The sequence below is a fragment of the Chiloscyllium plagiosum genome, unplaced genomic scaffold, assembly GCF_037043375.1.
Source record: "Chiloscyllium plagiosum isolate Xiang-an unplaced genomic scaffold, Cpla_swu_hap1 HiC_scaffold_21, whole genome shotgun sequence".
Lineage (NCBI taxonomy): Eukaryota > Metazoa > Chordata > Chondrichthyes > Orectolobiformes > Hemiscylliidae > Chiloscyllium > Chiloscyllium plagiosum.
In genome coordinates this window covers 21,802,083-21,816,708 of record NW_028270159.1, presented here as the reverse complement: position 1 = coordinate 21,816,708, position 14,626 = coordinate 21,802,083, and the positions used below count along the sequence as shown (strand labels likewise).

The 14,626-nt window shown below is 41.7% G+C and overlaps 2 protein-coding genes across 8 annotated transcripts in view; one reads left to right on the top strand and one right to left on the bottom strand.

Moving 5' to 3' along the window:
• The window catches only part of ralgps1 (Ral GEF with PH domain and SH3 binding motif 1), a 762,687-nt gene that overhangs the window by 299,639 nt on the left and 448,422 nt on the right, over window positions 1-14,626 (top strand). The window lies entirely within an intron of this gene.
• The window catches only part of angptl2b (angiopoietin like 2b), a 48,110-nt gene that overhangs the window by 2,871 nt on the left and 30,613 nt on the right, over window positions 1-14,626 (bottom strand). For both annotated transcript variants that reach the window (XM_043720245.2, XM_043720244.2), the window contains exon 3: window positions 2,391-2,584. In XM_043720245.2, coding sequence (XP_043576180.1) covers window positions 2,391-2,584 — 194 coding nt within the window. The remainder of the gene's footprint in view (window positions 1-2,390; window positions 2,585-14,626) is intronic.

Genomic DNA, 14,626 nt, shown 5'->3' with positions numbered 1-14,626 from the left:
ATACTGAATTGTTTATTCTTTGTTCTTTGCACTAAGTAAAGATTGTACCTTAACCTTTCTTCCCTGTAATAATTCACTAAGGAGTTGCCTGCTACTTCAAAAAGCCTGGAACGGATAAAATTAAGTGTCTTTTCTAAACCTCCTTTATGATCTATAAATTGGGTTTAACAGGATTAATTTGTGTCTCTGCTGTTTCTCACTCGGCAGCACTTTCTTGTCTGAATCCCAAGGTTCCTGTTCAAGTCCCACTTCAAGGTTTAAGCACAGGAATTGAGGCTGGCTCTCCAGTGCAGCACTGAGGATGCACAGTACTCTTGGACGTGCGATTTATTTGATGAGACATTAAACTATGGTCCCACCTGCCTCCTGTGCTGGATCTAAAGGCTGTCTGTGGCATTATATTGAAGACGAATGCAGGAGTTATCCCCGGTGTCCTAGCCAATACTTCAATCCCACATCATAGAAATAGATTATCTGGTCATTGCCACGTCCTTGTTTGTGGAAGCTTGTTGTCAACAAAATTGACTGCAATGCATCTTGCATTTCAACAAAAATTCCAAAGTACTTCACTGGTTATAAACTGACTGTTCATTGGCCGGAAAGCGTTATATAAGTTTATTTTCTCTGATATTTCATAAGGAATGCTTGATTTTTTTTAAATCTGTTTGGCTTGTGGGTGAGAGGGAATTGTGGAGAAATGTTTCAGGTCAGGTACAGAAACAGTAAGAGTCTAGATCAGAGTGGTGCTGGAAAAGCACAGCAGGTCAAGCAGCATCTGAGAAACAGGAAAATCGACGTTGCGGGCAAAAGCCCTTCATCAGGAATGATTCCTGATGAAAGGCTTTTGCTCAAAACGTCGATTTTCCTGTTCCTCAGATGCTGCTTGACCTGCTGTGCTTTTCCAGCACCACTCTAATCTAGACTCTGATTTCCAGCATCTGCAGTCCTCCCTTTTGCCACAGAGACAGTAAGGCCCACTTAATGTTGCTTTATTGAATGATGTTTCACTCTAACATTGTTAACAGTGTATTGTTAGCATAACCATTTAATGTTTGCCAGATTAGAAGTTATTTTACTTAAAGTAGTAACTTCTGGAGTGCAACAACAACTTTAAGTGAAGGTTTAATGTGAGGTTGATCCATGGTATTACCAACTATAGGAGGACAGTAGAACAAGAGGTGCAAGAATGTTTAGAAAAAATATGACCAAAAGCTTCTTTTCACAGGAATGATTAACTTATGACTTTTGATTAGAGGTGCAGGGACAAGACCAATGAGTTATTTGTTTGTACAGTTATTTCTGCTAATGTTTGTTCTGCTAATACTGTACAGAGGCGAATGTATAGCAGTAAAAGGCTTATTTGTGCAGCTGTAAACCAGCTGCAGCAAAATGTGACCCATTAATTCAGGGGCTGGCTATTTTGAATTGTGCTGTTGACTTCAAAAACCGCAATCAGAAATCAAAGTTTCAGTTTGCTTTCTGAATTCCACAAACTCCAGTTTCCGTTTCTACGTTAAATGTGATACAAAGGTGCATATAAAAGCAATATGGATGCTGAAATAAAATAAACTACAGGAGTAATTCAGCAAGTGATGAAGAAGAGTTGTCATATCGGATTTAACTGGATTGGGTTAAGTTTTTAACTCTGTTCTGTCACCTGTGAGTTTCGCCTGCACTAGCTTTTTCCATAATAATAAAAACAACTTGAATTTTCAAAAAGGAGATGGGGGTCAAAGTGCACAGCAGACCATTCAGCCCATCATTGCTTGGAAGTGTTGTCCAGTTAGACCCCACTTGCACTCTCCCTTTAGTCCTGAATGTATTTCCTTTTGTCAAACAAGTATCCAACTCCTTTTTTTGAAATGTTCTCTTGAGTCTTGTTGCAGTCTGGACTGTAAAAAAGCTTTCAATAAATAGCTTAACCATTCCATTGGCTGTGTGTTACTAATGGCATTCTCGAATCGCTCCAATACTTTTCCTTTTTTGATGTTTTGAATGGGGAAGTTTGGAAAATAGTTCAGTGACTGTGGAAGGCCCAGGTATTCAATACACTTGCCTCCGAACCTGCATTTTAGGAGAAACCTTTCCTTTCTATTCAGAAAAGAATAAATCTTTACAACAGATAATTTATGATGTCAAATGCAACAAATAAACCAGCATTTTTTTAGGAAGCTTCAGTGATCTTTACTAATTACGAAACATGAACAGGTCATTCCGCCCCCAAACGTGGGTGCTATGCCTACGTTGCCTCCCTCCAAACTTCAGCTCACCCGAGCAGTGTGCCCCTCAATGCCTTCTCTCCCTCGCCAACTGTTGCAGCCTCCTTTTGAAATGCCCAAGACCACCTTTTGATCTGAAACAAACTTACTGCGATGAAAAGCTTCGCTCACCTTGTAAACCTCCCAATTACGGAAGAAATTCACTGATCCGTCTTGTCGTCTCTGGATGACTGTCCAACCACCGGGATCGTGCGTTTGGTCGCACCAGACCTGCATAAGACGGTTTGTGTTCTCAGGTTTCAGCAGGTAGATACCAGTGGCTTCGTTGCCAGCCTCCGAGGCTTCTAAACAGTCTTTCCATGGCCCTGCAGAACATCAAGTGAAGAAATGCAAAGCATATTAAACCTTTTTGGGAGACAGGGAACACTTAATTTGGGATAGATAGGATCAAATGGATTAGTCATGATGAATGTCAGGGCAGGCTTGAAGAGTCAAATGATCTCTTTCTGCTCCTCATTATGTTTGTAGACTGATCTTGCATTCCTTGAGCAGGTTAAGCACATTTACAGCTGTTCAGGAACAAGAAGTTTGACACCTGTTCTTGATGCAGTCGACTGCTTGACCTGTTAACGTTAGGGAGTATCAGTTCACTCAGTGAACCAGGCTGTCACCTAATGACGATATGTTTGAGAAATACAATTGACAGGCTCTGTTTTCCTTTGGGAAACTTTGAACAGTGCGAGTAATGTGTGTTTTGGCTATTCACCACAAGTTGCATGGTATTCAAATACCGCCGAGTTAGAGAATGTGATACGTAATATAACATTCTGCCACTGAGTCCATTTAATCTCCCAAAGTCTCAATGTTGTCAAGAGAACCTGCAGTTATCAATGAGAAAGTAAAACTAAATTAAAATGGATGTTTTTAGTTGGACTGGCCACAATGTCGAGGGATGTAGAGGGTAGGTGGGTTAGCCATGGGAAATGCAGAGTTAGGGGAGTGGGGTAGGTCTGAGTAGTTTGCTCTTTACAGGGTCGTTGTGGACTCGATGGGCTAAATGGCCTGCTTCCACATTAAGGATTCTATGATTCTATCATTTTCACTCAGGCTCTGAAACCTGCAGTTTCTGTTTGAAGGTTGGGTGGGAGGCTGTTCCTATCTCCTAATTACACACAGCCACTCTCAGTGATACTATTGGGCACCTGCTTTTCACATTGTAGGAACCATGCTTGTCTCCAGGAAGATATCAGAAATCCAGTCAACCATCTTTCTTCTCTCCTCATTTCAGCCAACTTCCACAGCACTAATGTATTAGTTAAAGCCAAGAGAAGAAATGCAACCTTCTCTTTTCGAGGCTTATTTACCCCATGCGCAATCACCTGAGCTCCCAGTGTAGATGGCTGACCTACCAATACAACCAGCTAACCAGCAGGCCAGTACAATTGCAGCAGTGCCCCTGTGAATGCCATGGCCAGCTATACCTCACTCACTTCACAACTTTTGGGTATATGCCCACAATTGTGGACCCCCTGTTCCTATTATGCCATAATATAAAATTGAAAGTCAGCTGAGCTCTGGTCAAGTGATTTGGAATCTGGGCCAGAAAGCACAGTATTATGTAATGACTCTGGAATTTCAAGGTGCAGAGGGATCTGGGTGGTCAAGGGCTTGAGTCACAAGCTTAGAACACAGGTACAGCATATAATCAAAAAAGCTAGGGGGATGCTGGCATTTATTATGATGGAAATTGAACAAAGAGGTGACAGTGTTGTGCTTCAATTATGCAGGATATTGGTGGGATCACCCCTCAAATACTGGGCACAATTTTGCTCTCCTTTATTGAAGGAAGGATGCGGATGTGGATGCTTTGCAGACAATGCTCAGAGATGGTTTCCGAGTTAGCCACCTGGAGTAAGTGGCTTCCGGAGAAGGTTTGGACAGGTTGGGCTTGTTAAGGCTGGAGCTCAGAAGAGTGAGGGGTGATTTGACTGAAGTGTATAAAGTCCTGAATGATGTTGACAAGATGGATATGCAAGGGACAACAGACCCAGCAATACAGGACACTGTTTCAAAATTAGGGGTCAACCTTTCAGGGAAGATGAAAATTTTTTCTGAGGCTGTGGGACTTGAACTCTCTGCTTCAGAAGGCATTGAGGGCTGTAGGGTGGAGAACTTCACTGAGTATTTTTAAGACCAAGGCGAATTGTTGTTAGGGGAATGACTGGTTATCAGGATAGATAGGAATTTGGAATTCAAAACAAACTGATGCGCCATGATCTTGTTGAAAGGCAGGGCAGGCTTGAAGAGTCAAGTGGTCTCTTTCTGCTCCTCACTTTGAATGAATGTTTGTAGACTGATGTAGAATTCCTTGAGCAGGTTAAGCACATTTACAGCTGTTCAGGAACAAGAAGTTTGACACCTGTTCTTATTACAGTTGACTGCTTGGTCTGTTAACATTAGGGGAGTATCAGTTCACTCCGTGAATCAGGCTGTCAGCTAATGACTATATGTTTGAGAAATACAACCAACAGGCTCCGTTTTCCTTTGGGGAGCTTTGAACAGTGCGAGTGAAGTGTGTTTTGGCTCCTGTCTTGGATAGCAGCAAGCTCAGCTGAACAAAACATCCAAGAGCAGCCCTGGCACATAGTCCAAATCCAAGCTAGGATTTGGCTCTTTCAGGTATGCTGGCTATTGAGGGAGTGCAGCATAGGTTCACGAGGTCAATTCCTGGAATGGTGGGACTATCTTATGTTGAAAGATTGGAGCGACTGGGCTTGTATACCCTTGAGTTTAGAAGACTGAGAGGGGATCTGATTGAGACATATAAGATTATTGAAGGATTGGACACTCTGGAGGCAGGAAACATGTTTCCACTGATGGGTGAGTCCCGAACCAGAGGACACAGCTTAAAAATAAGGGGTAGGCCATTTAGGACAGAAATGAGGAGAAACGTCTTCACCCAGAGACTGGTGGGTGTGTGGAATGCTCTGCCCCAGAGGGCAGTGGAGGCCCAGTTTTTGGATTCATTTAAGAAAGAGTTGGATAGAGCTCTCAAGGATAGTGGAATCAAGGGTTATGGAGATAAGGCAGGAACAGGATATTGATTAAGGATGATCAGCCATGGTCATAATGAATGGTGGTGCTGGCTCAAAGGGCAGAATGACCTACTCCTGTACCTATTGTCTATTGCATGGTTGTGGGGTCAAAGACGGAATAGTTCGGCAGATTGTTTGCATTGTAAGTAAACATGTAAATTTATATATTGGTAAACATCGGTGTATGTGTATCTATATAGAGTATACATGCATCTTATTGGGAATGTGAGATTGTGTGTGTCTGTGTTCCAATTATCAGCACCATATTACTGAAAACATTTAGATATTGAATATCAGTATTGGCATAAGCAAGGGACATCTTAATGTTTGAACAACTGTATGATACAGCCCAACAAGGTTAAAATATGCCTATAACATATTAGTGATGTCATGTAATTTTTATAATACTCCCTTTTGATCCTGATCTCCTGGTGACAGTTCTGCTACTATGTGAGATTGTGCTAAATTGCTGCATTTCCAATATGTGGCCAAACAGTACTTTGATTTGCACTGTAAGTGTTAGGCCAAATGTAAGATGAACCTCTCTGGTGTACAGTATGGCATGGAAGAATGGCAAAGACTGTCCCAAAGTACAACAGCATCGTTTTCAACGGTTCCACCTAAAAAAAAAAATTTCCTTTTGTAGATTGAATTCAGTGATCCCAGTGAAGACCTCAGCTAAAAATGAGCCTGAGTCACAGAATCAGCATCACAGTCCTTATCTCCAACCCTTTCATCCTTTTCAAATGGAAAGTCTTTCTTCAGCTTTTGAAACATTTGGCCATTCAGCCCTTCAAGCCGGCCTCACCATTCACTATGATCGTGGCTGATCATAGCACTCTCGTCCCGCTTTCTCCCTGTATTCTTTGACTCCTTTATCTCCAAGAACTATTTCTAACTCTTTGCAGACATTAAAATGTTTTGGCCTCAAATGTTTTCTGTGTGGCAGAGAATTCCACAGGCTACTCACTCTCTGGCTGAAGAAATTTCTTCTCATCTCTGTCCTAAATGGCCAACCCTGTGTACTTAACCTGTGACCCCTGACTTCCTGGTCATTAGCAACATCCTTCCTGCATTTATCCTGTCTAGTCCTGTTAGAATTTTGTTCCTCAGAACTCCGATTGTATATAATCCAAATCAATCCAGTTTCTCTCATTCATCAGTTGTAAAATGCCAGAAATCGATCTTTATTTTTATTCATTCATGGGATGAGGGCATCTCACAGAGGGAAGTTATGAGCCAACCACATTGCTGTAGGTCTGGAATCGCATGTAGGCCAGACCAGGTAAAGATAGCACATTAGCGAACCAGACAACGGATGTTTCCTGACAATTGACAATGGTCATCAGAATTAAATTAAATTCTGTTGAATTTAAATTCCACCATCTTCCAGGATTCGAAGATGGGTCCCCAGAGTATTACCCGAGTCTCTGGATGAACTGTCCAGAGGTAGTCATCTCCCCAGCACTCTCTCTGTAGCCAGAGCATCCTTCCTCTGATCAGGAGACCGAAACAGCACACGATACTCCAGATATGGACTTACCAAGGCCCTGTACAATTAGAGCAAGATATCCCTGCTCCTGTACTCAAATTCTTTTGCTATCTACGGTTTCTCTGTACATGTCAGTACACCATACAGCACACAGGATTGAGGTGGTGGAGAATATGTTTACAGCATAACAACAGCTTCCCTCACTGCCTGCTGAACTTGGATGCTTACTCTCAGTGGTGTATAAGGGCACCCAGGTCTTGCTGCCGCTCCCCCTTTCCCAGTCTGTCCTGATTCAAGTAAGAATACTCCTTCCTATTTTGCTGCCAGAGTGGATAACCTCTCATTTATCCATATTATACTTCATGATTTGGAGTTGCCGGTGTTGGACTGGGGTGTACAGTTAAAAATCACACAACACCAGGTTATAGTCCAACAGGTTTAATTGGAAGCACACTAGCTGACAATCACCTGATGAAGGAATGTCGCTCCGAAAGCTAGTGTGCTTCCAATTAAACCTGTTGGACTATAACCTGGTGTTGTGTGATTTTTAACATATTATACTTCAGCTGTTATGTATTTACCCACTCACTCAACTTGTTCAAATCACACCAAAGTATTCCTACAACAACCTCACAGCTCATCCTCCCACAGCCTTGTTTTGTCTACAAACTTGGAGATATTGCACTTAGTTCTCTCATCTAATTCATTAATTTACATTGTAAATAGTTGGGGTCCATCACTGATCCCTGCGGTACCCCACTAGTCACTGGCTGCCATTCGGAAAATACTCCACTTACCCCTACTCTTTGTTTCCGGTCTGTCAACCAGTTCCAGATGGTTTATTAGAATGCTGCCAGGGCTGGAGAATTATAGCTACATGAAGAGATTGGAGAGGGTCGTAGAGTCCTTGGAACAGAAAAGGCTGAGGAGTGACATGAGTGAGGTATTCAAAATTGCAAGGCGTAGAGATAAAGTGAGCAGGGGGAAGCTGTTTCCCTTGGCAGAGAGTTGAAAAAAGTCTATGGTTTATAGACTGAAGTTAAGTGTCAGAAGGGCAGTGAGGAAAATGTTTTTTATGCTGAGGGTGGTGGGTGTCTGAAATTTGGCTGGGGGGGGTCAGAGACCCGAAACACACTCAGAGTACCTTGATATGCACTTTAAGCGCTGTAAGCTGCAGGGCTATGGGCCGTGTGCAGGAAGATGGGATTAGAAAGTGCATCAAACATGGACAAGATGGGCCAAATGCCCCGCTTCTGTGCGTATTATTTCCACGGTTTCTCTGTACATCAGTACACCACCCTCCCCCACCCCAATCCTATGTGCTTTACTTTTACAAGCTAATCGCTTGCCCAGATTATCAAACCTTTAGATATTTCATGGTTCTCAATGGTTATGTAGTTGCAAACATGGTTAAACTTCTGTTTAACAGTTGCGAGTGGTGTAACTGAAGGATTAAATTATCAGAAAGATTTGGTCATTACAGAATGATGATTTGTCTGTGTGTGTTAAATGTGGTCCATTTTTTTTTTGCAATTCATTCCTTGGATGTGGGCATTGTTGGCTTGGCTAGCATTTATAGCCCGCCCTTGGTTGCTGTTGTGGTGTTGTCCTGTATTGAGAGTGTGGTGCTGGAAAAGCACAGCAGGTCAGGCAGCATCCCACATGTACCCATGCCAAGCAAATATTACACTCCGTATGCAGTATGCAGTAGCCAAATGAAGTACCTTTGGCTACTGCAGCTTATATGGGGGTTGACCACTAATTGAGTAACATTACAAAGGTCAACAGGGTATAAGCGAGGATCTAATCGCAGCCAGGATCAAATAATCTAGTCCTCCTGTTATTAGATCTCAATTTACAGGAATGTTGTAGTTTGTGGATTTTCATGTATGTTGATGCCATATTTAGCAGAAATCAAAACTTTGACCTTAAAACAAGGTCTACAAAATTTAAGTTCTAGTTTGAAATATTGTCACCTTGGCGATGACACCATGTTTGTTAATTATTCCTGGAGAAAATTGAACCTTCAAGATTTGGTTCACAAACTCACCTCAGAATAATTCCATTTGACTGAAATTCTGAGCCACATTAGCTGCTCCCTGTTGTACCACAAGTAACATCAATACGTTTGTAAGCTAAACCCTACAGCTCTGTGTACTGTATTAAAGAAAACTAATTTACTCCAGAAAGTGTTGAATATTAGTCCTGCACTCGTGCTCATAGCTCTCATTTCAGTTCACCATCTTCTCAAGTATGACAGCAGTGTCACAGCTCTGAACAGGTCAATCAGAAAATATCTATCCCGATTGCGTCCCACCAAAAGGCCACCTTGTGCTTGATGGTCACTGTTACCTTATATATTGAGTCTGTTATAGCAACGGTATGTCAATGAGGTGAAATTAAGCTTCTCCCTGAAAATTGGTAAAATTACTTAATTTTCTAAAATCTACAACTCGCAGATGACAATCTTGCATGGAGATTGGTCTTTGGTAGTCAATCCCTACAAGTAATTTTGTTTTTGGGCTTCTACATATTGCACTTAGTTAGTGATGTCCCACATCACTGAATCTACAGGGATAAATATGTGTGACCTTTGCTCCTTTCGCTTTGTCAAGTCCAAAATGAGCTGTGTTGTTCCTTTTGAAAATCCAAGTTACCTCAGTTGAAGAACATGGATATTTCAGCCAGCTAGCAACAGACTTTTAAAATGTTTTTGTCTTACAAATATCTTAACCCTGAGAGAGTGACAGTGTAATCAGAAATCCCTGACACCATTGTTATTTAATCAGACTGACAATTTGTTATTGGCATGATTAGTCTCTGAAAGGATATTTGATTTCTATTCCAGACATTTGTAGATTTAGATCTTTGAATGATTGTCTGTTTACTTGTGAGCTATTTGCGATCTGGACAGTTCCAACAATGTATCATATGAGATTACATGCAGTACACGTGGTTTGATGCACAGAATTTTAGCCCTTGCTCTGTGATGGCATTCTAGATACTCAGAGTCATGGGTTCAAATCCTGTTCCAGAGACCTATCACATCTGCACTATCATTGTAGAATTTGAGAATAATATCATAGCAGAAAAGTTACATCTTTGAAAGTTTATTAGATCAATGTTCCTTCTGTCTTCCAAGATGAATGTTAAAGACACAGTGGGGGTTTTTTTTAGGCTAATTAGGGGGTGCTGTCCTGGCCAACAGTTATCCCTCAACAGCACCAATAAAGTCTTCAACTGGTCCTTTATCTTATTGCTGTGATGTGGAGGCGCTGGTGTTGGACTGGGGTGGACAAAGTTAAAAATGACACAACACCAGGTTATAGTCCAACAGGTTTATTTGGAAGTACTAGCTTTTGGAGCTACCTGATGAAGGAGCAATGCTCCGAAAGCTAGTGCTTCCAAATAAACCTGTGGGACTATAACCTGGTGTTGTGTGATTTTTAACTTTATCTTATTGCTGTTTGTGGGATTTCACATTCAAAATAGAAATCCTTTTTAAAACGTTAAATTTACACTTCTTGGACAAACACTATTTGTTTATTTCATTGCCTGAACATTGGACAAGGGAAATGTACATCTCATTCACCAGATAAAACCTTTCCATTGTTAAAATATCAGCACCAGTTTCTCTTAGTCACTATATAAGTCCTGAAAATGTGTTGCTGGAAAAGCGCAGCAGGTCAGGCAGCATCCAAGGAGCAGGAGAATCGATGTTTCGGGCATGAGCCCTTCTTCAGGAAGGCCTATATAAGTTGGACTATATTAGTCCAACTGGTATGGAGTTCCTGAAGTGTGGTGAGTCTGACCTACAGCTGAGAAAACAATAATTCCCTACCCACATCTCTCCCAGCTCCAACTGCAGGGAACCACACATGCTGGGACTCACCATCAGCAACTTCCCACTGAGCACCTGCTTTTTCCATTTAATTGAAGGGCTGGCAGGTCAATAATACACCAACTCTCTCACATGTTATTAGCTTATTTTTTGATATAATTAAACTTGTGATACAATTGAATGTTTTCAAACACATGACATATTCTGGCTCACTCATGTGGATCAAGTTATCCTGAGTTTGGTGGGCGATAGGAAGAATGCAGTGCGCTCAAAAATCCGTTGTATTCTTTGGAAATTATTGGAAATTATTCATTGAGAAAGTTAGAGAATTTCTCTGAAATATTTCATGCTAGAGATTTTGTGTTTGGCAGTCTCGTGTTCACAGCCAAATGATAATATTCAAGTTATGATAGCACCTATCAGCTTAGAATTCTGGTGTTAATCATGGTTGAATGTGTCAAATTGCTGTACTTTACTATGAATAAATGGTGTTAGATATTAGATCTGTGCAATGTCACTGGCTTGCCTGTGGCCTATACTGGTTAAAGCCTTAAAACAAATGAACCAAATTCAGGCACCACTGCATTTGTTGTGAAGTCTGTGATTCAGGCAGGAATGAGAGATGCTCATCTACCTTGGATGAATGTCACTTTATTTTCTTTGAATAGATTTGCAACGTTTGTCATTTTTCCTGGGTATTTGTACAAACAAATCGGTGTTTGTTCAGTGTGTGAATTCTTCTGAGGATGAAGAACAGCAGAGGTCCTTTGCAGGTCTGGGAGAGTGTTGTCCTGAGCTGGGGCAGGGCTGACTGCAGGGAGTGTAGGTGGCGGCGCATGGCTGCGAGCGTGGAGCGGAGGATCCGGAGGGAGGTCTGTTGCTGGAGGCCTCTGATTTGTTGCAGGTACTGGTTGTCCTGGTTGGGTCCAAATTGTGTTGGTCTGAATGTAGTCCAGAGTCCATGCGGGGTCAGTTGGTTCCATAGGCACTTGCTGAGGAAAGAGATGTGGCTGTGGTAGCAAGCTTGTTTCAGGACGTGGCTGAAGAGCTTTCAGGGCAGAGGAGCTGACCTGGGGAGTGCAGTCCTCACTGAGATCCTTGTAGAGGGAGGAGGAGAGCTTCTTTAAGGTAGGCATCCTTGCAAGAGGATTCGCAATAGATTAAGATCAACTAGGAGAAAGTGAGGACTGCAGATGTTGGAGTACCAGAGTTGAAAAATGTTGTGCTGTAAAAACACAGCAGGCCAGGCAGCATCCGAGGAGCAGGAGAATCGACGTTTCGGGCATAAGCCCTTCTTCATGGCCAGAGAGGCCTGGGTTCAAGTCCCACCTGCTCCTGAGGAGTTTAATAGCCTATTGGAGCGGGTTGAATTTAGAAAAAATAGGGTTTCAAAAAAAAAAGCAGTCATTCATGTATGTGTGTCATGGTTTCATAGAAGTTCACCAATTGCACAATGAAATCTAATTAATTTTTTTATGCATAGTACCAGCTGATCATATTAGTGTGAGAAGCTGTGGAGAAATGAGCTGGTCCCATTAGAGTAGATGCCGAATGTGACAGTGAATCTACGGCAAACACAAAAATGGCCCAGCAACACTCTGTCCTTTTGTCTTTCCCAAAATGTATTTTATTTGGATTTCTGTGTCCTACATACCCACCAACTCCAATGAGTTATAGATCATATTGTGCATTTTAAGCAGCTTTTTAAGTCTTAATTTTGACAGACTAGGTTATAGAGAGAATTCCAGCGGGCCTAGAATGTTGCTGGCAGGCTGAATATTTACCATTAACAGCTGAATAATAAAAGACGGGCCATTTCTGGCATTTGGTGCCTCAAGTATTAAAGACATTTGAAGGATGAGCATGAATGACCATTTGCTTTACTTCAGCAGAAGAACCCTGACAAAACCTGTTAGTCTGAAAGCCATCTGGTGCTATTGTGAGAACCAAGATTTAAAAAGGAAGCACCTACATTGTTTCTAGGGAAACGATTCATTTCAGTCTTGTCCAGATTAACAGCTGTCTTGAATTACGTTGCAGTAGGCAGGCTATTACAGTCCTGATTAAATTGGGACAACAGTGGCACTTCCAGCTGTTGTTCATAGACACTTTGAAAACATACTGTATATGGACAGAAACCAAAACATGGTAATCCGCACAGGATTATTTTAAACAGCACATTGCCCTTTGCTACTGAAAGTCATGAACATGGACACATTATCTGAAGGAGCTCTGCCACCCCTCACTATTTTTATACCTAGGTACCATTGTACCTAAGATGGCGGCACGAATGGTAACCTTGCACCCGTTTCACTGTACTGTCATCACCAACAGTCCCTCGCAGACGAGGAAGACTCTCTCCCACTCTCAGGGCGAGTCTGTACAGATTGATGCGGCTACCGCAGGCTCTGTTACACTTGAGGCAAGTGGTGGTCACGGGAAGGGGTAGGTGAAGGTGTTGTTGTGAAAGTGCGCTCCTTTCGCTGTTTTTGCCTGGCTTCCATTTTTTTTCCCGACAACAAGTCTCGAGGTGCTCAACATCCTCCCAGATGTTCCTCCGCCACTTTTAGATGGTCTTGGGTCAGTGATTTCCGGAAATGTTGCAGTTCACCAGTGATGCCTTGAGGGTATCCCGAAAATGCTTTCTTTGTCCGCCAGGAGCTGGGAGTAGAGCACTTGGAGAGTGTTGTGTACCCCTAGAGTATATGTGACAGTAAAACCTAAACCTAACGTTTGAACATTTATTGCAGTCTCATTCATGGCTTCTCAATGACCAGATGCACTTACCAGCCTTCTCCATACGGCAGAGAAAACCAACAAAGAATTAGTAACAATAAATAAACAAAGAAACTGCTCCATGAGAATTTCTTTATCAAAAAAACAGATTCTCCTGCACATACCTGTATTGGAGGCTTTTTTGATTTTGACATATTCATGTATTAAAATAAACATTACTTTTAATTGTAAGAGCAAATAAGTATCCCGCTGGCTTATTTAGTTGATATACTTTATGTACCGTGGAAGTGGATGAATAGGATGCTGCCTTTTAAAGGTAACCCGTGGTTCCATGTGACAAAGATGGACCCCAAGAATTTTAGCGCATGTTTCTCTAATCTGAGAGGTTGCATCATGTTCACTTTGCTACATGGACTGGAAACTGAGAACCTCCCCTTTCAACAACCATTGCAGACAAGTGATTCATAGCTTTGTCTCAATTGCCCCATTTTCCAAATTAAAAATGATCAATTGGTTTGAGTGACCAACAGGAGCCCTAGAGAGAACTTAAGGAAGCTTGCAAAAGCAGAAAAATGGATATCTCACCATGCACATGAAATATTTTTAAGATGTAGAGAGATTAATTAAAAGACAAAATTACTTAAATAAATGTGCAGTTGTACTGTGGAAATGGCTGTTTCTGCTCCAGATGGTCTTCTGACCTTACTTGGTGAGAAAGCTACAGAGCTTGCCCCACAATGGTCAAGTTGCCTGATGATGTTATCAGGATCGAATTAAAATATTTGAGGAAAATACCTGTTTTCGTCAGATGAATGTAACTGCTGTTTGCTCAGAGAGGAAAGTTAAGATTGAGCCTGGGGGAGGGGTCCTCTTTACCAGTTGTGCACAAATTTATCCTGAGTTGTGTTTTCTAAACTTGTCAAATTAGCAAGTTGTATCAAGAAACAACATGTGGACATTTAAGTTCCTGATCTCTCGAATGCAGGCATACTTTGACACAGTTCCTATTATTATGTCTGTGACCTTTCAGGAGTACTTCATTGGCTGATATCTTAAGGTCATGAAAGGTACTATATAAATTGGCTCTGACAGAGTTGGAAACAATAAAGTATGCTTGACCATTAGTCAGTTACTGACAATTGTCATTGGTTTTCATTGTTTTTAAATCCGAATTCATTACCACAATTCATTACTGATTTAGAAAGACCTGCATAAATCAGGAGGGCAATGGAATACTCCCCAT